General features: G+C 39.7%; 2 protein-coding genes across 3 annotated transcripts in view; one reads left to right on the top strand and one right to left on the bottom strand.

The window, feature by feature from the left end:
* Positions 1–3,866, top strand: part of LOC124612619 (39S ribosomal protein L54, mitochondrial) — a 28,817-nt gene extending 24,951 nt beyond the window's left edge. Inside the window, exons 3-4 of one of the 2 annotated variants that reach the window (XR_006979553.1) lie at positions 3,432–3,628; positions 3,731–3,866. Coding sequence is in view for 1 of the 2 variants with exons in the window: in XM_047140915.1 (XP_046996871.1) it covers positions 3,432–3,544 (113 nt within the window). In the remaining variant the exon portion in view is untranslated. Of the gene's footprint in view, positions 1–3,431; positions 3,671–3,730 lie in introns of those variants that run through there. The other variant, XM_047140915.1, reaches the window with a different exon arrangement.
* LOC124612620 (probable 28S ribosomal protein S16, mitochondrial) overlaps positions 3,591–25,202 on the bottom strand; it is a 40,840-nt gene continuing 19,228 nt past the window's right edge. The window contains exons 2-3 of the mRNA XM_047140917.1: positions 19,200–19,359; positions 3,591–3,796 (exon numbers count right to left, since the gene is read on the bottom strand). Of these exons, the coding sequence (XP_046996873.1) occupies positions 3,687–3,796; positions 19,200–19,359 (270 nt within the window). The 3' untranslated portion in view covers positions 3,591–3,686. The remainder of the gene's footprint in view (positions 3,797–19,199; positions 19,360–25,202) is intronic.

Raw genomic sequence — 25,202 nt, 5'->3', positions numbered from 1 at the left:
CAGATATTTGATGTGCATGATACACCGATTTCTTTGGACTCCTTATAAATGTCTCTTGTACACACTCCACATTCACTTCACTCACACTGGGACATCCGCTTCTCTTTGCTGGGCGCAAGCAACCCATTGTAATGAATTTGTTGTGTCAGTAGTAAATGGCCTTCCTTGTTGGTAGCTTATTATCGTACTTGGTTCTAAACATCCATTGAACAGCTGTAGCCTACTTGTTTTTGTCGAACTCCAACACACAGAATGCTCGCTCCGCAACTGAACTCATCATTTTTGTGACTAGTGCTGACTATCAGCAAGTTACCAAACTATGCTGTGGTGGTGTACATAAAAAAAAAAAAAAAAAAAAACTTTAAGGGTTTCTTGTCAAAATGACGTGTGATATCTGTACAATGTTTGGTTCTTGTGCAATTAATAATTGAAAGTGTTCCTGGACTTTATGTATACCCTGCATCATTGTGTCCATTGCTCTAGATTTTCTATAAATGTTAAAAGAATACATAAGATCCAGACTGTACAGTATTACAGCCAGTCACAACAACATGCCTATTTTGTGCTTCATGGCATGACATCCATTGACTTTTTGGTTTAATCTTGTTTGAAATTTACAAAATCATATAAATACAAAGGGCTCATTTGGAAGTTAGATGTGCAGAGGAACTGAAACTCTTTAACTTTTGCTCATAACTTCCTTTAAAATATTGAGTTATGGGGAATGCCATGGTGATTTTTAAAAGTGATAAATATAGGCAGTTTTATTATGTACGTGGGAGGATACGAACTACAGAAAACCCTGTTTTTACTTCCCACATGTTACCTTTTACCACTTTTTACGTCCATTTTTGTCAATCCTAACAGAAGTCCTGTTCTGTCAATATTGTACTGTCAGTACAGTACAGTTCTCTGTTTATGAAATCTGCCAACTTTAGTGTTTTAACAAGTGTTGTGTCACAAGTTTTTTTACCATAATGTTATAGTGGTTACCTACATTCATACTCTGCAAACCATTGTGAGGCACATAGCAGAAGGTACATCCCATTGCTTAAGTTATTATGGTTTTTTCCTGTTCCATTCATGTATGGAGTGCGGGAAGTATGATTGTTTGAATGCCTCTGTGCGTGCAATAATTATTCTAATCTTATCCTCACAATCTGTATGGGAGTGATATGTATTGGGTTGTAGCATATTCTGAGAGCAATCATTTAAAGCCGGTTCTTGAAACTTTGTTAATAAACTTTCTCGAGATAGTTTACCTCTATCTCAAGGAGTCTTCCAGTTCAGTTGCTTCAGTATCTCTGTGACGCTCTCCCACAGATTAAACAAACTGTGACCATTCATGCTGTCCTCTGTACAGGTTCAGTATCCCGTGTTAGTCCTACATGGTTTGGTTCCCACACTTGAGCAATATTCTAGAAATGGTCACGAACGATTTGTAAGCAATCTCCTTTGTAGAGTGCTTTCACTGCCCCCGTATTCCGCCAGTAAACTGAAATCTACCACCGTGACTGAAACTATGTGATCATTCCAGGTATTTGTATGAATTGGCCGATTCCAGCTCTGACTCTTTGATATTATAGCCGTAGGATACCACATTTTTTCATTTTGTGAAGTGCAAAATCTTAAATTTCTTGCTTTAAAAGCAAGTAGCCAATCTCTGCACTACATTGAAATCATATGAAACTCTCACTGAATATTTATGTAGCTTTTTTCACATGGTACTTCATTATACACTGAAGCACCAAAGAAACTGGCATAGGCATGCATAGGCATGAATACAGAAATATGTAAACAGACAGAATACGGTTCTGTGGTTGGCAGCGCCTATATAAGACGACACGTGTCTGTCGCAGTTCTTAGATCGGATACTGCTGCTACAATGGCAGGTTATCAAGATTTAAGTGAGTTTGAACATGGTGTTATAGTCAGCGCACAAGCGATAGGTCACAGCATCTCCGATAATGGATATGATGTGGGATCTGAGTGGGGCCCCAGGGATCAGTGTTGGGGCCACGCCTGTTCCTTATTTATATAAATGATATGCCCTCTAGTATTACGGGTAACTTTAAAATATTTCTGTTTGCTGATGACACTAGCTTGGTAGTAAAGGATGTTGTGTGCAACATTGGCTCAATTTCAAATAGTGCAGTACATGACCTAATTCATGGCTTGTAGAAATGAACTAATGCTAAATCACAGTAAGACTCAGTTTTTACAGTTTCTGACACACAATTCAACAAAACCTGATGTTTTAATTTCACAGAACGGGTGTATGATTAGTGAAACTGAACAGTTCAAATTCCTAGGTGTTCAGATAGATAGTAAGCTGCCATGGAAATCCCATGTTCAGGATCTTGTTCAAAGACTTAATACTGCCATTTTTATTATTCAAAGGGTATCAGAAGTGAATGATCGTTCAAGACGAAAATTAGTCTACTTTGCTTATGTCATATGATATTATATTTTGGGGTAACTCTTCCCATTCTAAAAGGATATTTTTGGCTCAGAAATGGGCGGTTTGGGCAATAAGCGGTGTAAGTTCAGGAACCTCTCAATATATATATTCCTTACTGTTATTTCTGGTTAACAATATTAGCTTATTCCCAAGAATAAGCAGCTTTCACTCAGTTAATATTTGGCAGAAATCAAACCTGCATTTTGGATCAGACTTCCTTAACTCTTGTGCAAAAAGGTGTGCAGTATACTGCTGCATCCATTTTCAATAAGCTACCACTCGAATTCAAAAATCTTAGCAAAAATCCATGCACTTCCAAATCGGAACTGAAGAGTTTCTTCATGGGTCACTCCTTCTATTCTGTCGAGGAGTTCCTTGAAAATTTAAGCTGATTCTCATTGTATTGTTGATTGCGTTTACTTAAACTTATGAAGTGACTTTTTCGGGTTCATAAACATTTATTTTTATCTGTTATAACTTTTATGTTTTAATTTTGTGTTTTAATTTCATGTACTGACACATTCCATGACCTCAGAGATTTGCTCCTCAATTTTGTCCTACAGAACTTGACGGTTAAAAAAAATGAATATCTTTTTAATGTTGTTGCATGAACAAGTAGAGTTAATTGCTGCCAGAAGGAAACAAAAACAATAAAATATTTTTTCAAATAGGCAAAATTTAAATTACATCAGTTGCATATTTTGAGCAATATGACAGAGAAATTTATCCATTTGCACTTGTGTTTTCTCTGCTTTGCTGCATTTTACACTCCTTTTGAGTCAGTCCACTGAAAAGTGTAAAAAGGGGGTTTTACTGTATTATTGTTATCCAGAATTTCAACACTCACTTTTCATTCTGATACAAATTATTTTAGAATAGTCATCTTACATTATAAAAAACTGTTTCTTCATTGGATGAGTCAATAATGTGTGGAAAAGCTGGATTAATGTTAGTTAATCTCTTTGTCTAGGCAAGCCACCTGCTTTAGAGGAATTGGACCCTAACACAAAAGAGTATTGGAGAAGACTGAGGAAAATGGCATTGAGAAGAAATAACCAGTTGCAAAAGATAAAGAAGTTTTAGGTGCATCTGTGTACTGTGCATGGTGAAATAAGTGATACCCCGAAAGTGTAGATAAAGAGCTGTTTTATTTAATAGACTATAACTGTTTGTATTATACATTTTTCAAAATATATGCTGTAAAATGTAGATCACTGTGTTTATACTAACTATTATTTTCTAGTTTAACTTCTTCTTTATTTTCTGCGGCACTGCGGCGGTTCCTCCAGGCTGTCATGTATGTCCTTGGATGGATGGGATAGAAACCTGCTAATCCTGTGTAACAGTAGAGATAATAACACTTAAGTGTGATGTCATACTGTCCAGTTTCAAAACAGAACTTCAAGTTCCAAAATTTTAATTTTTCTTTCAAATAAAAAAGTGTTAAACTAAATCAAAATGAGACTAATACTATTAGGCACTGTAATTTCTCACAATTTATTTACACTACACATTTGGGGGGTTCCACAAAGGCACGTATGTAGGCCTATGAATTTTGGATAACCTATGACACTTTCTGGTAGCAGACGACAAAACATTAATGTAGTAGTAGGCCAAAAGTTTTATAACTCATCTTTTGCAATAAAAGGCACACACTAAACTTTGGTACAAGACTCAAAGTAGTGTTTTGTCTTCTGCTACCAGATAGTGCCACAAGTCACCCAGAAGTTGCACATACAATACATACATGTCTTAGTAAATGACATAATCCACTTGGGAGAATTTTAACACTCTAAAATAAATTGTAACTGGTTACAAGAACGTATACTTTCAATGTTTATTCATGTCACATGTTTGCTTCTAAAGTTTATCATCGCACGTATGCAATCAAGGCCATTCTCAGAAAGAAAAAAAATTCCGAAGACTAACAAATGAGACATTAAAAGTAGCAGATGAGTTTTGCTATGTGCGTAGCAAAAAACTGACTATGCAAACACAGAAAGGATATAAAATGCCAACTAGCTATAGAAAGAATACTGTTGCTGGAAAAAAAGATTAATTTGTTAACAACTAATTTTGGTTTAAGTGTTAGGAAGTTTTTTTTTCTGAAGTGTAGTCTTGTGTGGAAATAGTGTGTGGATGATAGGCAGTTCAGATAAGAACACAGTAGAAGCTTTTGTAACATGTTGATGTAAAAGCATACTGAAGATTAAGTAGATAGTGCAAATGTGGAGGCACCGAATCGAACTGGGGAAAAAAATGAAATTCGTGCCACAACACCACAGAAAGATGAGATTGGTTGATAGGATAGGACACATTGTGAAATATAAGTCTCATGAGAAAGTAAATGTGTATGTGTGGGGAGGGGGGTTCCAAGGCTTGAATGCAGTAAGCAAGTTCAAATGGATGAACATTGCAGTAGTTGTGCAAAGATAAAGAGGCTTGCATCAGACAGACTTACCATGGAGAACTGCATCAAACCACAACCATCTTAACTATTTATTGGGTATGTGATTTAGGATTAATACAACCACTTATTGATGTACAAGCCACTAAGTTTACGTCCACTCATAATAGATCCTCACATCAGTGCACTCACAACCAAGATACATTATTTATTTATTCATTCATTCCAAAGGTACAAGAGTCATCCATTAAGTAATGTTTTGGCATAAATGAATAAAAGGGAAAGATAACAACACACAACTTTATTTACAATGTTAAAGTACCTTACTCTATTTTTCAATGTAGTCACCATAACTGTCACGGCACTTACTGTAACACGGGAAACATTTTTTTTATTTCCCATGTTATACTCCTCTACCAAAGATTTCAGCCTAGATGTCACTGCTTCTTTGAGATCATCATTTCTGAATTGTTTTCCTCTCAAAAATTCCTTCAGTTTTGGGAAAACAAGGAAATCACTTGATGCCAAGTCAGGGCTGTAATGGGGGACGTACAAAAAATTTCCCACTTAAGATGCTGTAGTTCTTACTGTGTCCAAGCTGATGCACGAGGCTGTGCACAATCGTGAATCAAAAACATCTTGGCTGACAACATTCTATGTCAGTGAAGACTTGTTCATTGCACTATCACCATAAACATTCTTCATTCGCCTACAAATTTCGATACTCTGAATATTTTGTGCATTCGGAAAACAAATGAAATTTATACACTTCACATCTGGCGGGATTCTGAATGGGCACCGCTATTTCAAAAGGTTACAGAACAAAGAAATGTAACCATTCAACAACAAAACTCAGCTCTCACTGAGACAAGTGTAGGAGCTAACTGGCACACTTGCAATCACGGTGGTTGCGGATCATTGCTGATTGTGGTATCCAGTTGTTTTTTACTATCTGAATGACCCTCGTAGAATAAATTGCTACTAACCACATAGAGGAGTGATTGAATCACAAACAGGTACCATGAAAAGGAGTGCTAAAATATTTAAGCTTTTGCAAAGTCCTTCTTCCGAAGAAGAAAACACAAACACGCAATTTGATATAATAATTAAAAATAAGTTTGACACTGTTGGCAACATTACTGTTTTATATGTTCTCTAAAGGTATTGACATTTAAAATGCTGTTCTTTGCAAACAAAACCTCCGTAAAACTGAGTGTTGTACTAGAACTGTGTACATTTTTTGTCTTCTACTACGAGATGGTGCCATAAGTTGCCCAAAAGTCCTGCAAACAATACATACATGTCTTAAATCCAATGAATGATGGAAGTTTAACCCTCTGAACACACAGTGTGAATATAAACACATTGTGGTTGGTTACTGACCACAGTAAAACTTATCACAAAATGTGAGCGATTAAACACCATTGCAGTCTGGTGGGAGGAAGGGCAGAAAATAATTCCCAATGGTATCGTCTCATATGTATGCCTCTTATATACTGTTAACAACTTTCCTAACTGCAGCAAAAAGAAAAGACCTTTTGTGTTAATACAATGTATGGAAGATTAATTTCCTCATCATGTCACTTTACCTGTAACTGAGTCCCACCCGAGGTTTCTAATACATATTAAAATAATAAACAGTTAATTTAAATGCATTTAAAGCTGAATGTAGTGGAAAAACAATTTGCTGTTTGTCTAACTTAGGGGGTAAGTACGAGTTTTAATATAAGATTTATATAATTACAATTTTGTAAATTGAGCTTGCATCAGAAGTGCACTGACGAAAGCTTTTGCCAACAGTATTCAAAGCACCAGAGCTGTCACACTAGCAGCATTGTCTGGATGGTTTCATTGATTTGGTTGGCTTTGTCTTCTGATCTCATCTTAACATCATTACTACAACAGTGGCATTTGATCTCACAGTGAGGCATTCCTTTAAGCTTGCTCATTAGGGCGGGTTCTAATCCCCATCTGGTCCACAGTTTTGCTCTATCACATATGAAGGACTTATTTCAATAGTGGTACAAGTCCATTACCTCCGCTTTTCTGTCTATAATGCTTCTGAAATTAACGAGCCAAACAAACAGAAAGAAAGGTTCATCTCTAGCAAGAAGCCATATGCTAGAATATTTCTGGTATCTCAACTGCAGATTTTTCAGTGTTCGTTTAACTTTAGGACGCTGTATCTCAATATGGACAAAAATTGACTTGTACCACTATTGAAATAAGCCCTTCATATAAAGGCACACAATTCATGGGTTGATTAAATATGAGGTAGCCAAGTGGGGTTTGTATACTTACACTTGAAACTGCTACAGTGGAAACTCGATTAACCGTCATCTTCGGGACCATAGTCGTGACGGTTGAGCAAATAGACAGATAATAGAAACACTGTATTCCTCCAAAACATAACCTCAATCAATTATTTTATGTATAGACACTTATCACTCTCACAGTAATATAATAATATTTTGGAGCGAAAACAAATTAAACACGATTGTAATAGCAAATAAAACTATTTATTACATGATAAAAATATCCGTACAGTAGCTACAAAAGTTGCAAAATACGTAATGTACAGTACTGTACTGTACTATAAACTTACAGGTGAAATAGTTTATCTAGCTTGGAACTAGTCAGTCAATTTCTTCTGACTTTTTGATGTCCGAGCTTTCACCGCGGCAATATTTCGTATTTTTCGGACCAGTAGTGCCTGCGTTGCATTAGCCTCTTCTTGACTTTCAAACCATTCTATACACTTGGATAGCATTGTTTCGGCCTCTGAATGGCTAATAGTTTGTTTTTCTTCATGGTTTGAACACTTGTCTTCATCAGCCCCCTCTTCTTCTTCTTCTTCTTCTTCTTTGGTGGCACTTACGCTGGCAACAATTTCGTCATCACTCAAAATTTGAAAAACCCCGTCCACTTTGTCACACTCTGATACTTCTTCTGACGTCAAATTTGTGCTGATTTGTAAATTATTGCACAAATTGACCATCTCGTCAACTGTCACACACTCAGGTTCCTCCGATTCTTCACCTCTAGGTTGAGGCCAACGTTTATTCCAGCCGTTCTTGAGATTTGACACTGACAAATCACTCCATGCACTGGCAACATTGAAAATGGCATCTTTAATACTGTACGACCTCCAAAACTGTTTTACAGATGTTGATTCATCAGATGAGAGCAAACGTTCGATAAATATTTTTCTATACCGATGTTTCATGTTTTCAATGATTCCCTGATCCATGGGCTGTATAAGTGAAGTTGTGTTTGCTGGAAGGAAGAGGCATGTTATGTTGCCGTCATCACTTTTCATTTCCCAAGTAGGGTGCGTTGGGGCATTGTCTGATAGCAATAGCGCTTTCTGTGGCAACTTTTTTTTCAGCCAAATGTGCTCTAACTTGAGGTACAAATTGTTTGTGAAACCAGTCATAAAAAATTGATTGATCCATCCAAGCACTCTTCTAGGCGTAGTATTGTGCAGGGAGAGCATTCAAATTCAAATTCTTGAATGCACAAGGTTTTCTTGATTTCTCAATCACAAGTAGGGGTAGCCTATGATTGCCGGTCGCATTTGCGCAAACCATAGCATTGATGCGATCTTTTTGTACTTTGAAACCTGGAGCAGCTTTTTCAGAGTGATGCTATTGTCTTTTGTGGTAAAGCCTTCCAATGAAGCCCAGTTTCATCACAATTGTAAACTTGCTCCCTAACAAGATTCAATTCAGCCATTTTTTTCTTTAAATTGTTCCCGGAACTCAGCAATTAGAGCTATCCGCGCTGAGTTTTTCTCCACTGATATCAAGTTGGCGAATGCCATGACGAAATTTAAGCTTGTTGAGCCATCCAATACTTGCTTTAAAAGACAAGTCACCATCAAGTTTGTTGTTCATTTCAACAGCCTTGGCCATTATTATAGGCCCTGAAAGTGGACTCCCCTGACTTCTTGCTTGTATAAACCATCAGTACATTGCAGTGTCCAATTCATCATATTTTGCAGGTTTCATTGTCTTTCTTGTTCGCACATCTCCATCTATGCTCTGCATTGGTGACACATGTTGTTCTATTTTATCAGCATCGCGTTTTATATCGTTAACTGTTGTTCTTCCAATACCATAAATCAGCGCTACACTTGTCGCAGTTTCGCCTTTTCTTAAGCGTTTTATAATTTCAAGTTTTTGATTAAGTCCTAAAACAACATGTTTATGTTTTTCAGACATTTTATCAAGTCACTGTATCACACACACCTGCACTAAATACGGTAGTGTAAAATATTAGTCAATAAAGCTTATTCAAGTGGAAAACACGTAACACGGCACAGCCCGCTAGATACACTGCGACAATTACAGTCTTCTCACCACAACTGGAAACCAATCCAGTGGTGATTGTTGACTCACAAGTGAGACAAATACAAGACAATGGGGAGATGTGTTAGCATGTCAACTAAAGGTCATATTTTATGTACCATTCTACGGCGGGCGGGTACATTCACTTCCCACTAAAATAGAGTAAATAAACAAAGTGAACGCGTCACTGCACCTTAGAGCATTCTGTTATTACAGTATTATTATGCTGTTACAGCAGTGATGGTTAACAGAAACTGACGGTTTAAAGACTGACAGTTAATCGAGTTTTTGCTGTACTTTAAAAAGTTAGTCTGGACAAAACTGTTAACACCAAAAGAAATGCTTATTGTGTATCTTTCATAAAAACACAGGAATCCTTGTGAATTGAAGGATGAACTAAAATATTAGGCGAAAAATGAAAGGGTAACTGGCATAATAGTAGACCTATTGTGCTTATGAAATCACTCAGCAGGGCAGGTCAGACACAAGCTAATAACAGACTACAGCAGAACCAGTAAAATGAAAGTTGTACTTGCTTTACAGGGTGAAAAGTATTTAAACTGACAAACTCTGGGAGGTTGTAGGGGACATCAAAACAAATATTTTCCCCTAATGTCATTTTTCCCTAAGAGGATTATTTAAACCGGTAGAGGAAGATTTCTCTGGTGGCAAATTAATTAAACCAACAAACACTTTTCCATTTTTTTATGACCAAGAGACAACACATTAACACAGCCCAATTTCAATTACAGTAGATTTTCAAAAATGCCTCCATTGACATGTAAACAAAGGTTACACCGTCTGATCATGTTCTGTCTGACAAGGGCAAAAACCTCGGAAGTATCCTGAATTGTTCCTGCTGCTGCTACTATCTGGGCAACCAGATCCTCTTCTGATGCAACAGGCATTGCGTAAACAAGGTTGCGCCTCTCTCCCAACACAAAAAGTTCAGAGGGGACATATCTGGGGATCAAGCAGGCCATGGTACAGGACCATCTCTGCCAATCCACGTTTCTGGGAACCGTCGGTCCAGGAATCGACGCACACGACGACTGAGATGTGCCGGCGCCCCGTCATATTGGAACCGCATGTTGTAGGGAGCCAGACATCTTCCAGCAATTCTGTCAACGCTCTGGTGAGAAAATTGTGATAGTGCCTGCCATTTAATGGCCTAGGTAGCAGATACGGCCCAATTAAATAGTCCCCAACAACACCGACCCACACATTAACGAAGAACCGCACTTGATGAGCGCTAGTAACTGTGGCATGTGGATTATCCTCACTCCAAACATGCGAATTGTGCATGTTGAAGACTCCATCATGCCCGAACGTTGCTTCTTCGGTAAACAACACAGAAGATGGAAATGCAGGATGCATTTCACACTATTCCAGGTACCACTGTGCTCTGGGTGGATAATCAACTGGTTGCAGGTTGTGGACACGGTGTAAGTGAAATGGACATAACAATTGCTCTCGAAGGACTGTTATTACATTCGTCTGATTTGTTCCCATGTTACATGCAATTGCGCGAGTGCTGATTGAAGGATCCCGCTCCACCTGCTGCAAGACAGCTTCCTCAAATTGCAGCGTTCTTACCGTGCGATGGCGTCCGTGTCCAGGTAATCTGCTAAATGACCCAGTCTCAAGCAGACGTTAGTACACAGCAGCAAAGGTCATATGATGCAGGGTACGATGATTAGGATATTGTTGTTGATAAACCCGCTATGCAGCTTGTCCGTTGTGGTGCACTACGTAGTACACACCAACCATAATAGTGTACTCACTCCAGGTGTATCGCTCCGTTAGTAAACAGAGACAATGAACTACTGCACTGGTGGACAGCAATTGCCTTCAACTGAAGAGCGTAATATGCCCTCTAACAACTGAAGAGCGTAATACGGCCTCCACCAGTTTAAATAATCCTCATAGGAAAAAATGACATTAGGAAAAAATATTTGTTTTGATGTCCTCTACAACCTTACCCTGTATATTCAAATATTCTAAATACTGGTGTTTTCAAGTCTCTGCATGGTGTACCATAATATTAAATTAAAAACATTCACATACAAGCTAACAGTTCTGACACTTCCTGATAGCGGTCTGTACAGTATCTTAAGTTTCTTTAGGCAGTTATTAGCACTTCTGTAAGGTTATGCAGTCTTCACTAGAGACACATTACTTGTGTCGGCTTCAGTATTTTCTCCCTGATGCTGTTGATATACCCAGTTTTGAATTATTTCCAATAGTATAGTTGCCAATGAGATGGCTATTGACAACTTTCTTCTTGCACCCTTCAGTGATTTGGTTAGAGGGAAAGCCCTAATTTACATCCTAAAATTAAAGGGACCAATTAAGGTGTATTCCAATGTCCAATTCTGAAGTTCATGCCATGTAAATGAAAATTTTACAAAAAAAAAACTCAGAACGCTGGTACATGTATTCCCCAATTGCACTGTCATCACTCGAGATACTACAGTCATCCAATAGCTGAATGAAATAATTCACTTTTGTGTGTGCTGAGCACGACAAAACATGCTGTCAGAAACTACTAAGCACCTTCTCTGAAAATTACGAAGAACAGCTAGTTCAGAACTCCACACGTAACAGAAACAAATTACAGTGGAATCTCGTCCCTCATTACTGCATTTTTCCGCATAATACATCCATTTTTGGAACTCCCAGTCCCAATGCTATTAAACACTTGTTAAACTGACTAATCTCTGCATTCTTCCTCACTACTTAGCCCTTTCAAAATTTGGTAGTATCGGTTATGTTTGGTCACTGCAACTATTTCTGCAGACAGTAATGAGGTGTGTGAATACAATGCTCGCCACTGTATGTCGGGGAAATTTGCAGGGAGACAGTGCTCTTCAAAGCTGGAAACTTTGGAAGTCACACAGATCATTTTCTATAATGTAAATGGATTGATAAAAAAAAAAAATATACTCACCAAGCAGTGGCAAGAGAACACAAACACAAAAAGGTTTAACTTTTACAAGCTTTTGGAGCCAATGGCTTCTTCTTCTTCTTCTTCTTCTTCTTCTTCTTCTGGTGGAACAGTTGGACGGGAAGGGAGAGGAGTGAAGGAAAAGGACTGGAGAGGTTTAGAAAAAGGGGTACAGTTAAGAAAAGTCACTCAGAATCCAGGGTCAGGGGAGACTTACCAGGCGGGGCAAGAAGGATTGCAACTGATGAGATTTGAAAACCTAAGAGCTTAATGGTGGAAGGCAGGGTAGTATGCAAGACTGAGATTAGTACTAAAACATCGTGCACAAGTTAATAAGAGTAAAAGCAAAGTGCAATGTATTTAATACACAGGTCAGGAAGCGAAAAATGTAGGAAACTAAAATGGTGTGAATACAGGAGTAGTTACTGTGAATAAATGCTGAAACAGAAGAAATTCGTGTAAATTAAGGCCAAAAACATGTTGTAGAGCTAGTTTCCAACTGCGGAATTCTGAGAAACTGGTGACCAGGACAAGAATTCTATGGCACATGTGGTGAAACAGGCACCGAGGTCATGACTGTCATGTTGTAGAGCATACTCTGCAACAGGATATTGTGTGTTGGCGGTATACATCCCCTGCCTGACTGATAACAGGTGGTAGTCACGCCGATGTAAAAGGCTGAACACTAAAACAGCTGGTATATGACATGTAAAATGACGCATCTAGTTCCACAGTTATTTCACTCTTCAAGCCCAAATCTATAAACTAGAAATATACAGACTTGCTAGTACTGCAGGCCGCAAACCCCTCACTGTGACTACATAAGGACCACAACTTAATTTAAAAATTAGAAAAATGATGCTCCATTGCTTTCATGATTGCTTTACTCTAAATTGTCAGTCCTTGAGTGGTTCCTATTTTATTAACCACTAACTTCCCAGCGTGTCCATATGGACACAATTGAGGACTAGTTTTATTTTTACTTCATTGTTGGCTTACAATTATTTTTAGCGTTGGCGGTCACATATTGTTTTCAGGGAGGGTTTGAATTTTACGTACATTGTGTGAACACTTCATTGTTACCATTTACACTCTGATTATGACAGCCTGTATTTCAGGGAGTGCTTTGACGTCCGCAATGGAGCATGTTGATGTAAAGTAAGTAATGTTTCGTAAAGAACTTCTTCATTCTGGCATGTGAAACTGTTTGCAGTATATCTAAATATGTTTATAGAGATTTTCATTTGAGAAAAGTTGTTATCCATCGATTCACTTTCTGTTTATGAAGTGATTATTTCAGCCGTGTCCATATGGACACACTGGGCAGTTGCAGGGTCAAAAATGATTTCGTTTCTTTTTCTCTTTTCATATTACAGAGGTCTGGCAGAATCTTTAGAGCTTGGTTTGACTGTGCAGGATGTTTTAGACATCCTGTTTGAGGATTCAAACACTCCTCAGGCTGATGGAATTTACGTCATGCCCCCTGATCCAGCAGTTCTCACGGATGAGGATGAAGGAGGAATAGCAGATAATCTCAATCCTAGACAACTCCGGGCTGAAGCTGAAATAAGATTAACAGACACACACACAGAAACAAATTTCAGAAATATAGATTACAGGAACAGAAATATACAAAAAAAACTGGGTTCATGGTGCACTAATTTCAAATTTGAAGTCTTTTCCGGATCCATGCTTTGACATGTATGTTGATAAGTCTGCAGTGGAAGTTTTCGAATTATTCTTTGGTGACGATCTGATACAATTCCTAGTTGATGAGTCAAACAACTACGCACTTTTCAAGAACTTTCCAAATCCTAATATAACTTGTGAAGAAATGAGGTGTTTTCTGGGGATCGTCATTCTAAGTAGTTATAACTCTCTACATAATAAGAGGTAATACTGAGATTCCAATTTAGACACACAAAATGATTTTGTATGCAATGCCATGAGGAGAAATCGTTTTGAAAAATTCTTAGATTTCTGCACTGCAACGACAATAACAAATTTGATGAAAAGGACAAGATGTGGAAATTATTGAAATAGTAAGAGACAAATGTAATAAGCTGTTTGTTCCTCAGCAACATCTGTCTTACAATGAATCAATGATAAAATATTTTGGGAGACACTCTTGCAAGCAATTTATCAGGGGGAAACTGATACGATTTGGATATAAAGCATGGTGTTTATGCCCTACTTCTGGATATCTGGCAAATTTTTCCTTTTATCAAGGAAAATCACCCAGTCCAAATACAGTATATGAAGCACAGTTTGGTAAGGCTACTGCCCCACTCGTTCAGATGATAGATGATTTGACACTGGATGTAAAGCTACTGCCATTCCACTTTTTCTTTGACAACCTATTTACAGGTTTTTCTGTCCTGTCATACCTGAGAGAAAAGAGCTATGGAGCAACAGGCACTGTCAGAGAAAACAGAGTTCCCAAATCGTGCCCAGTTTCCTCGAAGAAAGTACTAGTTAAAAAAGAAAGGGGGTATTTTGAATCCTCACTTTGCAAGGATGATGGTGTTATAGTCACAAAATGGGTGGACAATTCAGTGGTTACTGTAGCTTCTACCTGTGAAGGAGTTGAAGCTGTATCATTTGTAAAAAGATATTCCGTAAAGGAGAAGAAGACAGTTCAAGTACAACGTCCTCAAATTATCACATCCTATAATAAACACATGGGAGGAGTAGATAGGATGGATGAAAACATTGCCATGTGCGGAATAAACATTCGAAACAATAAGTGGTACTGGGCTTTACTTTCTTGGCTGATTGACGTATCTGTACATAATGCGTGGCAGCTGAAGAAAGGAATGGGAGCTAGGACTACTCAACCTGAATTCAGAAGAGAAATTGTACAAGTTTACCTAAAAAGATATATGAATCCCATAAAAGGAGCAGGCAGGCCGTCTATCAGTCCTATGTGTGGATACAAATTGCGTGTTCCAAGTGATATCAGATATGATGGTATAAAGCACTATATCATGAAAACTGAGAAGAAGAGAAGATGTGTAGGCTTGTACTGCAAACAGAAATCATCAGATGTTCGCTCAAAATGTGGGAAATGTGATGTAGGACTGTGTCTAGAATGCTTTGAAGTGTACCATAAAAGCCAGTAAAACAAATGATTGTGAATTATTTTGTGTATGGTGTTATAAATTGGTTTGTAAGAATTATTTTGTTCAAATTTTACCTCACTTGTATTAAAAATCTGATTAATAAAACATATCTTCAAATGTATTTCAATACCACAGAAAATATTTCATGCATCTGAGTGCCCAGCGTGTCCATATGGACACGTTATGTTACAGACAAACTAAGACAGAGAAGAGTCAAATAATAGCTTATATGCACTACCTAGATGCACGAGAAGTCAAAAAATTGAAAATAAATTTAAATATCCAATTTTGAAAAATTCGGGCAGTTAAGGGTTAATGTTTATTGCTGAAAAAATTTGATTATATGTACACTACTGGCCATTAAAATTGCTACACCACAAAGATGACATGCTACAGATGGGAAATTTAACTGACAGGAAGAAGATGCTGTGATATGCAAATGATTAGCTTTTCAGAGCATTCACACAAGGTTGGCGCCGGTGGCAACGCCTACGACGTGCTGACATGAGGAAAGTTTCCAACCGATTTCTCATACACAAACAGCAGTTGACCGGCGTTGCCTGGTGAAACGTTGTTGTGATGCCTCATGTAAGGAGGAGAAATGCGTACCATCACGTTTCCGACTTCGATAAAGGTCAGATTGTAGCCATCGCGATTGCGGTGTATCGTATCGTGACATGGCTGCTCGCTTTGGTCAAGATCCAATGACTGTTAGCAGAATATGGAATCGGTGGGTTCAGGAGGGTAATATGGAATGCCATGCTGGATCCCAATGACCTCATATCACTAGCAGTCGAGATGACAGGCATCTTATCCGCATGGCTCTAACAGATCGTGCAGCCACATCTCGATTCCTGAGTCAACAGATGGGGGCGTCTGCAAGACAACAACCATTTGCAACAACAGTTCGACGACATTTGCAGCAGCATGGACTATCAGCTTGGAGACCATGGCAGCAGTTACCCTTGACGCTGCATCACAGACAGGAGTGCCTGCGATGGTTACTCAACAACAAACCTGGGTGCACGAATGGCAAAACGTCATTTTTTCGGATGAATCCAAGTTCTGTTTACATCATCATGATGGTCGCATTCGTGTTTGGCAACATCGCGGTGAACGCACATTGGAAGCACGTATTCGTCATCGCCATACTGGCGTATCACCCGGCGTGATGGTGTGAGGTGCCATTGGTTACACATCTCAGTCACCTCTTGTTCGCATTGACGGCACTTTGAACAGTGGACATTACATTTCAGATGTATTACGACCCGTGGCTCTACCCTTCATTCGATCCCTGCGAAACCCTACATTTCACCAGGATAATGCATGACTGCATGTTGCAGTACCTGTGGCTGGATACAGAAACAGTTCGACTGCTGCTCTGGCCAGCACATTCTCCAGGTCTCTCACCAATTGAAAACATCTGGTCAATGGTGGCCGAGCAAATGGCTTGTCACAATATGCCAGTCCCTACTCTTGATGAATTGTGGTATCGTGTTGAAGCTGCATGGGCAGCTGCACCTGTACACGCCATCCAATCTCTGTTTGACTCAATGCCCAGGCATATCAAGGCCGTTATTATGGCCAGAGGTGGTTGTTCCGGGTACTGATTTCTCAGGATCTATGTGCCCAAATTGTGTGAAAATGTAATCACATGTCAGTTTTAGTATAATATATTTGTCCAATGAATAGCGGTTTACCATCTGCATTTCTTCTTGGTGTAGCAATTTTAATGGCCAGTAGTGTATAATATGACCAAAAATGTTAACATATTTTATTGCATTACCTACCAATAATGTACAACTGTTTCTACTGACCCAACAACAGAAATACAGAAGATTTGTTTCATTGAAATTAGTTCACAGCGTCCCATTGTTTAGCACGTTGATTAGCTCCAGCTGCACTGCTTCTAGTGCATTTTCAGGGAGGGAACGAAAGATTAGTAAAAAAAAAAAAAAAAAAAATTCACAAGAACAAATGATAAGGGGCAGGCCATCATGAGGTCAACTGCAGGCTGCATGTGTCCCGCAGTTTGTGCATACCTGGTACAAACAAATCTGTGGTATTGCCATTTTTTGCCAACATGTTTGTGGGCCATCTGAAGGAATCCTTCCTATCTAATCAATACCTAAAACATTATTGTCTGGTTCAGAAGCATTGGCGACAGTGTCATGATATGGACAGGGATAACCTTTGCTCTACCTTCCATAACCTCAACACCTGCTCCCAAATACACTTCATCTGGTGCCTTCCAAACAATAAGTTACCCTCCTGTATGTTGATCTCTACCTCGCTAGTGGCTCCATAAATACGTCTGTTCATATCAAGTGCCAAACATCGCCAACGTACCCCCATTTTGACAGCTGTCATCCATTTCATGTCAAAAAGTCACTTCCTTATGGCCTCAAACTGTCGGCAGTGGAAATCGGCAGTTGAAATGTACCAGTAACCTTACCAGGGCCTTTCCTGACAGACAATGTCCAAGTCAGCTTAACTATAAACAGATGTCCCATGTCATCCCCTCCTTTGATACCTGTTAACCATCCACCAATCAACACACCCTCACCTTGAAAAGTTTCACCAGGGCTTTGACTACCTCTCATTGTGCCCTGAGATGAGGGCTATCCTACCCAAAATCCTAACCACATCACTCAAAGTAGTCTTCAGCTATCCACCCAAGCTACAGAATATCCTTGTCCATCACTATTCCAATCCTGCTGCCAACCTGCACTCCTCAGGTCATTCCCTTATGGCCAACATAGACTCAGCCCAGTCACAGACATTTACTTATCTATAAAAGGTAGGGCCACGTATAGAAGCAGCCATGTTACATATCAACTATGCTGCAATTACTGTACATAATTGTAGGTGGGCATGACAAGTAGTCCACTGTGTACATGCATGAATGGCCATTGGCAAACTGCAAATGTGACCATCCAGTTCTGAACATACTGCACACCACAACACAAATGACTTCCATAGTTGCTACACTACATGACCCATTTCGATACTCCCTTACAGCACTAGATTGTCTTAACCACACAGCAAGTGGAAATTGTCTCCACAGCACACCCTGTGCTCTCACAATAACCCAGGGCTAATCTTCTACTAAACTATTTCCCGTTGCCTAACCTTTCTTTTTCCTTTTCCCTTCTCTCCTCTGTCCACATCACTCCTTCCCCATCGAGATTGTGTACTGCCTGCCCCCCCCCCCCTCTCTCTCCCTCTCCCTCCCACCCCCCCCCACCCCCCCCCCCCCCCGCCCCCCTCCCGGTCTCCTTTTCTGATGCCCCGCACATCAGTCAGCTATAGATGAGTGACTGTATTTGCTTTCTTTTTTGTACAGAACCAAGAAAGGCAGTATCTTAAATGTTTTGCACTATCAGGACAGAAACATTTATTCACCATGGATAACTATAATAAATAAAACAAATATGTAACAGAAGCAACCACACATCACGCACACATGACCGCCATCTCCTGAAGCTTGGGCTGGAGATGGCAGTAACGTGAGCATGAGGTGTGCTTGCGTTTTCTGTTTTTTTTTTTTTGTCTGTGTGTGTGTGTGTGTGTGTGTGTGTGTGTGTGTGTGTGTGTCCGTCCGTCCATCCACCCTTTTCTTTTCTGGAGAAGGTTTTGGCTGAAAGCTAATGTGTAAGTGTCTTTTTGTTGTATCAGTCTGCAGCTCAATGTGTCATCTTTACAGTGAGTAGCACTCTACCTTTTCCTTATATTGTTGATCTTACAACCTGGAATTTCTATTTTTTGAAATATGTTAACACAAGTTGATATCAAGATAACTTTAAAGCTTATAAACTAACTTGATAGAAATCAGAAAGATAATATGCTGAATAATCAACAGGCATTTTGATTCCTTAAAAAAAGTCAATAAAAAAGGATTTACACAACGTACCTAGAAGCTCTGCCACAGGTGTTGAGACATCTGCCCCATTCCCAATCCAATACTTGATTCTCTCAAAATTTAAAGACACAAGTTTCTCATTTAATTGATTGGGCATAGGATCGTAACTCCCCACTTGTTCAATGACTGGATCATACTGCTCCCTGTGCCTCTGGAAAAAAAAACATAAATTTAATTATGCGTATCCATTACAGATATTTTAGAACCGTGATTGTATATTGAATGTAAATAAGTTATACAAAACTGCAACCAGACACTTTTTTGAATAATTATGTTTTGTTCCATGAACCGGTTTTCAAACCTTTTCAGGTTCATCTTCAGATGGTTTCAGGAAGTTAATCATTATTGCTAGCATAATGCTGGGTGCTGGCTCTATGACAAAAAGATGGAACACACTTTAAAGTATCACCATGGCTATAGCTTATCTAAACTTACACCCATATCGACAGATAAGCTATAGTCATGGAAATACATTAAAGTGTGTTCCATCTTTTTGTCATAGAGCCAGCACCCATCATTATGCTAGCAATAATGATGTAACTTCCTGAAATCATCTGAAGATGAACCTGAAAAGGTTTGAAAACTGGTTCATGGAATAAAACATAATTATTCAAAAAAGTGACTGGTTGCAATTTTATATAACTTATTTACATAAATTTAGTACTTTACAGGAATAAAAATTGCAGTATCTACTGATAAATAACAAAAGCAACAAAAAAAAGAGATAAAAGAGGAACATATCAGAAAGTGAAGAATCTTCAGGGTGCTTTCAGATAAACTAATATACAGCAGTATACAAACTGACTGAGATGAACAGTTGAGTTACTGCTAGGTCCATCATCATCTGAGGATATTGTAACTTCAGGAGCACTCTACAAAGGAATAGCAATTTTATCAATGTATATAACAACACTAAAACATCACAGCAGTTTAGTGCACAGGACCAAGTAAATACAGGGCTTCTGCGGCTAAAATCCTTGCTGAATATCAGTTAGCTCAAAAAGGGGGGGGGGGGGGGCATTGTCTTGAGGCTCGGCTACATGCAAGCAGCAATCTGGAGGAGGTGGGGAAGGGGAAGGGATAGTAGTGGTGGGGAGAGAGACGAACACTGTCTGGGAGTGTGCAGGGACTAGACTGCCAACAGGTGCAGTGTCAGGGGGTTGTGGGGCAGGGAGGTGGGGAAAAAAGGAACAAAGAAGAAGGCATAGGGGAAGATGGTTGGTTGCATTGGCAGAGGGCTGCAAATAAACAGGGTGGGTGATGAGATTGGGGAATATATGATAGGACAGAGAGAGTGGAAACTGTTCGGTGGAGGGTTTTGGGACAGTATGTTATCATAGGTTGAGGCCAGAATAATTATGGGAGTGGAGAATTTGTTGTAGGGATAACTCCCATCTGTGCAGTTCAGTAAAGCTGGTAGTGGAGGGAAGGATCCAGACGGCTCAGGTAGTGAAGCAGCCATTGAAATCAGGTGTGTAATATTCAGCTGCATGTTATGCTACAGTGTGGCCTACTGTGCTCTTGGCCACTGTTTGGTGGTGGCAGTTCATTGTGATAGACAGCTGGCTGGTAGTCATACCAATATAAAAAGCTGTGCAATGATTGCAGCAGAGCTGGTAAATGACATGGCTGCTTTCACAGGTGGCCCAGGCCCTGAGGGGGTAGGACACCCTGTGACAAGACAGGAATAGGAAGTGTTGGGTGGGTGGATTGGGCAGCTTTTGCACCTGGGTCATCCACAGGGATATGATCCTTGTGGCAAGGGGTTGGGATTGGGAGCAACATAGAGATGGACTAGGATGTTGTAGAGGTGGGAAGTATCTTGGGTAGGATGTCACTCATTTCAGTACATAATGATAGGCAATCAAAGCCCTGACAAAGGATATGGCTAAGTTGATCCAGTCCACGGTGGTACTTTTAATGTTTTGGGGGGTTGTGAGAAGATTGCATGTGTGAGGGGGAACGGCACAGGAGATCTTTTTGTGGACTAGATCTTGGGAATAGTGCATGTCTGTGAAGCCCTTGGTGAGACCCTTAGCATACTGGACAAGGGAGTTCTTGTCACTGCAGAAAAGCCTTTCCCATGTGACCAGGCTGTATGGGAGGGATTTTTTGGTGTGGAAGGGATGAAGCTGTTGAACTTCAGGTATTGTTGGTGGTTGGTGGATTTATTGTGGACAGAAGTGTGGATGGAGCCATCAGAGAGGAGGAGGTCCCAGGAAGATGGTACACTGGGTTGAGGAGGACCATGTGAAGTGGATTGGGGAGTAAGTGTTGAGGTTGTGAAGGAATAAACATAGGGTGCCTTGGCCCTGCCTGGGTCCAGAACATGAAGATATCATCAATGAACCTGAACCAGACTCGGAGTTTGGTGTTTTGCTAGGCTAGGAAGGTCTCCTCTAGATGCTCCATAAAAAGATTGGCATAGGAGGGTGCCATAAGGGTGCCCATGGCTGTTCCATGGATTTGTTTATATACCTTCCTCATACATCTTACTGACTTCATCCTAACCCACAATTACTTCTCATTTGAAGGGAAGGTATATAAACAAATCCATGACACAGCCATGGGCACCCACATGGCACACTCGTATGCCAATCTTTTTATAGGTCATCTAGAGGAGACCTTCCTTGTCTCTCAAAACACCAAACCCATAGTCTGGTTCAAGTTCGCAGATGATATCTTCATGATCTGGAGGACGGTGGTTCTGAACCATGTACGGCCATCCTGATTTAGGCTTTCTGTGATTTCCCAATATCACTTCAGGCAAATCCCAGGATGGTTCCTCTGAGAGGGCATGGACGATTTCCTTCCCTAATCCGATGGGACCAATCACCTCGCTGTTTGGTCCCCTCCCCCAAATCAACCAACCAACCATGATCTGGACCCAGGGCCATGACACCCTATCTTCGTTTCCCTCACAACCTCAACACCTTCTCTCCTGTCTACTTTATGTGGTCCTACTCAACCCAGTGTGCCACCTTCCTTAATGTTGACCTCCTCCTCTCTGAGGGCTCCATCCACACTTCTGTCCACATTAAATCGACCAATCACCAACAGTACCTGCATTTTCACACCAAAAAATCCCTTCCATAGAACCTGGCTTCTCCAGGATGGCATCTCTTCCTTGCTCAGTATGGTGAGGGTCTCACCAAGACCTTCACAAACAGGCACTATCCCCCAGAACCTAGTCCGTAACAGAGCTCCAGTGCCATTCCCCTCACACCTCCAATCCTCCCACCACCTCCAGGAACCAGCCACAAAGCAGTGTCCCCTTTGTCACCCCCAGACTGGAACAACTGAACCACATCCTTCACCAGGGCTTTGATTAGCTATCTTTGTGCCCTGAAATAAGGGACATCCTACCAGAGATACTTCCCACCCCTCCTAAAGTGATTTTCCATCACCTGTCACCCATCTAACCTCCACAAATCCTAGTCCACAATTGATTTCAACGGTACTTCACTACTTTAATCATCTGGAACCTCCCCTCCACCACCAGCTTTTCTGAACTGCCCAGATGGGAGTTATCCTTACAACACATTCTCCACTACCTTAATTATCCCGGTCTCAACCTACGGTAACATACTGTCCCCACATTCCCCACCCAACGGTTTCCACCCTCTCTGTCCTACCATCTCCCACCCTGTTTATTTGCAGCCTTCTGCCAATGCATCTGCCCATAAAATCTTTCCCCACTCCTCTCCTTTTTTGTTCCTTTTTTCCCCACCTCCCTGCCCCACGACCACCAGATCCTGCGCCTGTTGGCAGTCCTGCAGACTTCACAAGACAATATTCATCTCTCCCCCACCTGTACACAACTACCCCTATTCCTTCCCCTCCAGATTGCTGCTTGTATCCCATGTGATGGTATATTGCGGCCCAAGAAGCCGGAGCACTAAGTAGCAGTCTGCCTTTTCCTACATTGTTGATACTCCTACCTGGAGTTTCCATTGTTTAATTAACTATACAACGAATGATTAACTTCATTCCTTCCCTTATTTTTAATCCACCCAGGACTTTACAGTATCATAAACACGCAAAAAGTATTATGAAATGCTGTAACTACCTCATTACTACTGGTTTCTTTCACAACATAAATCTTTCTATCCCTGCAGTGTCTTCTGCATACACAACAGTAACATTGTGTGATTCTATCAACCCAAGCTGAATAACTTTGTAAAATATAAAAATTTTCTACAACAGCATTCCAGCTTCCATCTGATATAACCTACTCTTCCCCAACAACAACCATTCATTTTTCCACTGACAAACTGTGAAATGTCTTTAAAAAACTGGGCAATTACTTGATTGTCTTCCTCAAAAGTCCACCATACAATCTTTCTGACTTATCCATTGGCTTTTCATTACAGAATTTTCAAATTATTTCACTTACTTTTGTGTTTGTAACAGTTATAAGTTCAGTTGTGTTAAAGTAGCTGAAATAAGCAAAATATTCTATCATATTTCTTGTTATAACAGTGTACACGTTAATTTAGTTTTACTAGTATTTGCACAGTTTTTTTCCTTGTGAGTTGACTCAAAACATGCACAATGCTTTCTTGTTACAGAGGTGAGCTATTACTTAGTTTCAGTACCTGGCATTTCATGAAGAATTTTTATGTATTAAAATTTCTGTAAATATCATTATGTTTACGTTAGAGACAGTGTTGTAGTTACAAGAATGATAAAAATAATTCATAGAAGTAAGCCCACAGCTCAAGCAACATTATTAAAAGTACATTTGAATTTGGAGCAAGAAATTGCAAATTGAAAGAAAATAGTCAGTAATGAGATGATATGATCAAGTATTGATTGAAATACACAAGAAAAATTAAAAATAAAAAGAAGTAAAAGAGAAAGGGAATGGATTAAAGCATATGAAAAATGAAAGTAAACTCCAGAACAAAGATAATACTTGAGTAAATGATTACAGTGAATCAGAAGCAAGATCTATTGACAACTGCTTTCTGTTAAGAATTTCTGGGGTTTGAGGAAGTTGGTGTGATTGCCAAGTTGTGGTTATCAACAAAAGCATGCAGTATCCAGTCTTATAGGATGTTAGAATGTGAAATGGACTTTCAAGATTCCATTTGGTGAAGCCTTACTGCACAGAGGACAGATAGTTGTATTGTGTGCCAAGCATATATTCACTCCTTTGCATGTGCCAAGTACCTGTTCACTCCTTTGCATCTGCCCATCTTCTGTGGGCAACTAATGGGCTTACTACAACACTACCCAATGCATACTGCACCAGTGATCAGGCTACCTCGTGCCACTGATAGCACAACACAGGTAACTGTTTGGAGTGGTGAAGTACCCAGGACACAAATGGCCTGCTGATGAGTGATGTTCCATCACCATCAGTTATGAATGTCACTTTTGCACTAACTCAAACAATTATTGTCTATGATTGTTACAGTGGTGAGGGGAGAGGACACATTCCACTAGTGGCTGGGAGAGAGACAGTAGGGTCACTTGTAATATAATGGTGCGGGAAGGCATTGGTACATCTCCACATCAGCAGCCTCTTATCACTCAGTGCTATGTCACCGATAGCTAGTATTCTCATGTATTACATCTTACGGGGCACTATCTTGTATAGTTAGGCTCCTTCAACAATCTAAAATGCTGGTAAGGCTTCCACAAAATTCCTTTCATGTTCTTAATTTTACTGGCCATCAGTGCACTTTTAAACACCAGGAGAAGCATTTCAATATGAAAATGTACAACAGTAAGAATGCTCAAGCTCCATAATAATGCTGAGTCTCATATTACTTGATGATCTTTATACTGGAAAACTGCAGAAGGAATGATGATGAAAAGTCAATATAAAGAAATACTTCCGCTATAAATAAAACAAATGGTTTGCAAACTGAGATGTGATCTCCATGTAAGGTGGGACATCATGCTATAACTGGTTAGTCAATTACTTACTTCTTTCACAGATCCTACTTACAACAACCATTACGATGTGGACTTCATCAACAGGAC

The sequence above is a fragment of the Schistocerca americana genome, chromosome 4 (assembly GCF_021461395.2).
Source record: "Schistocerca americana isolate TAMUIC-IGC-003095 chromosome 4, iqSchAmer2.1, whole genome shotgun sequence".
Classification (NCBI taxonomy): Eukaryota; Metazoa; Arthropoda; class Insecta; order Orthoptera; family Acrididae; genus Schistocerca; species Schistocerca americana.
The sequence above is the reverse complement of the archived record's forward strand: the minus strand, read 5'-3'. Positions and strand labels throughout refer to the sequence as shown.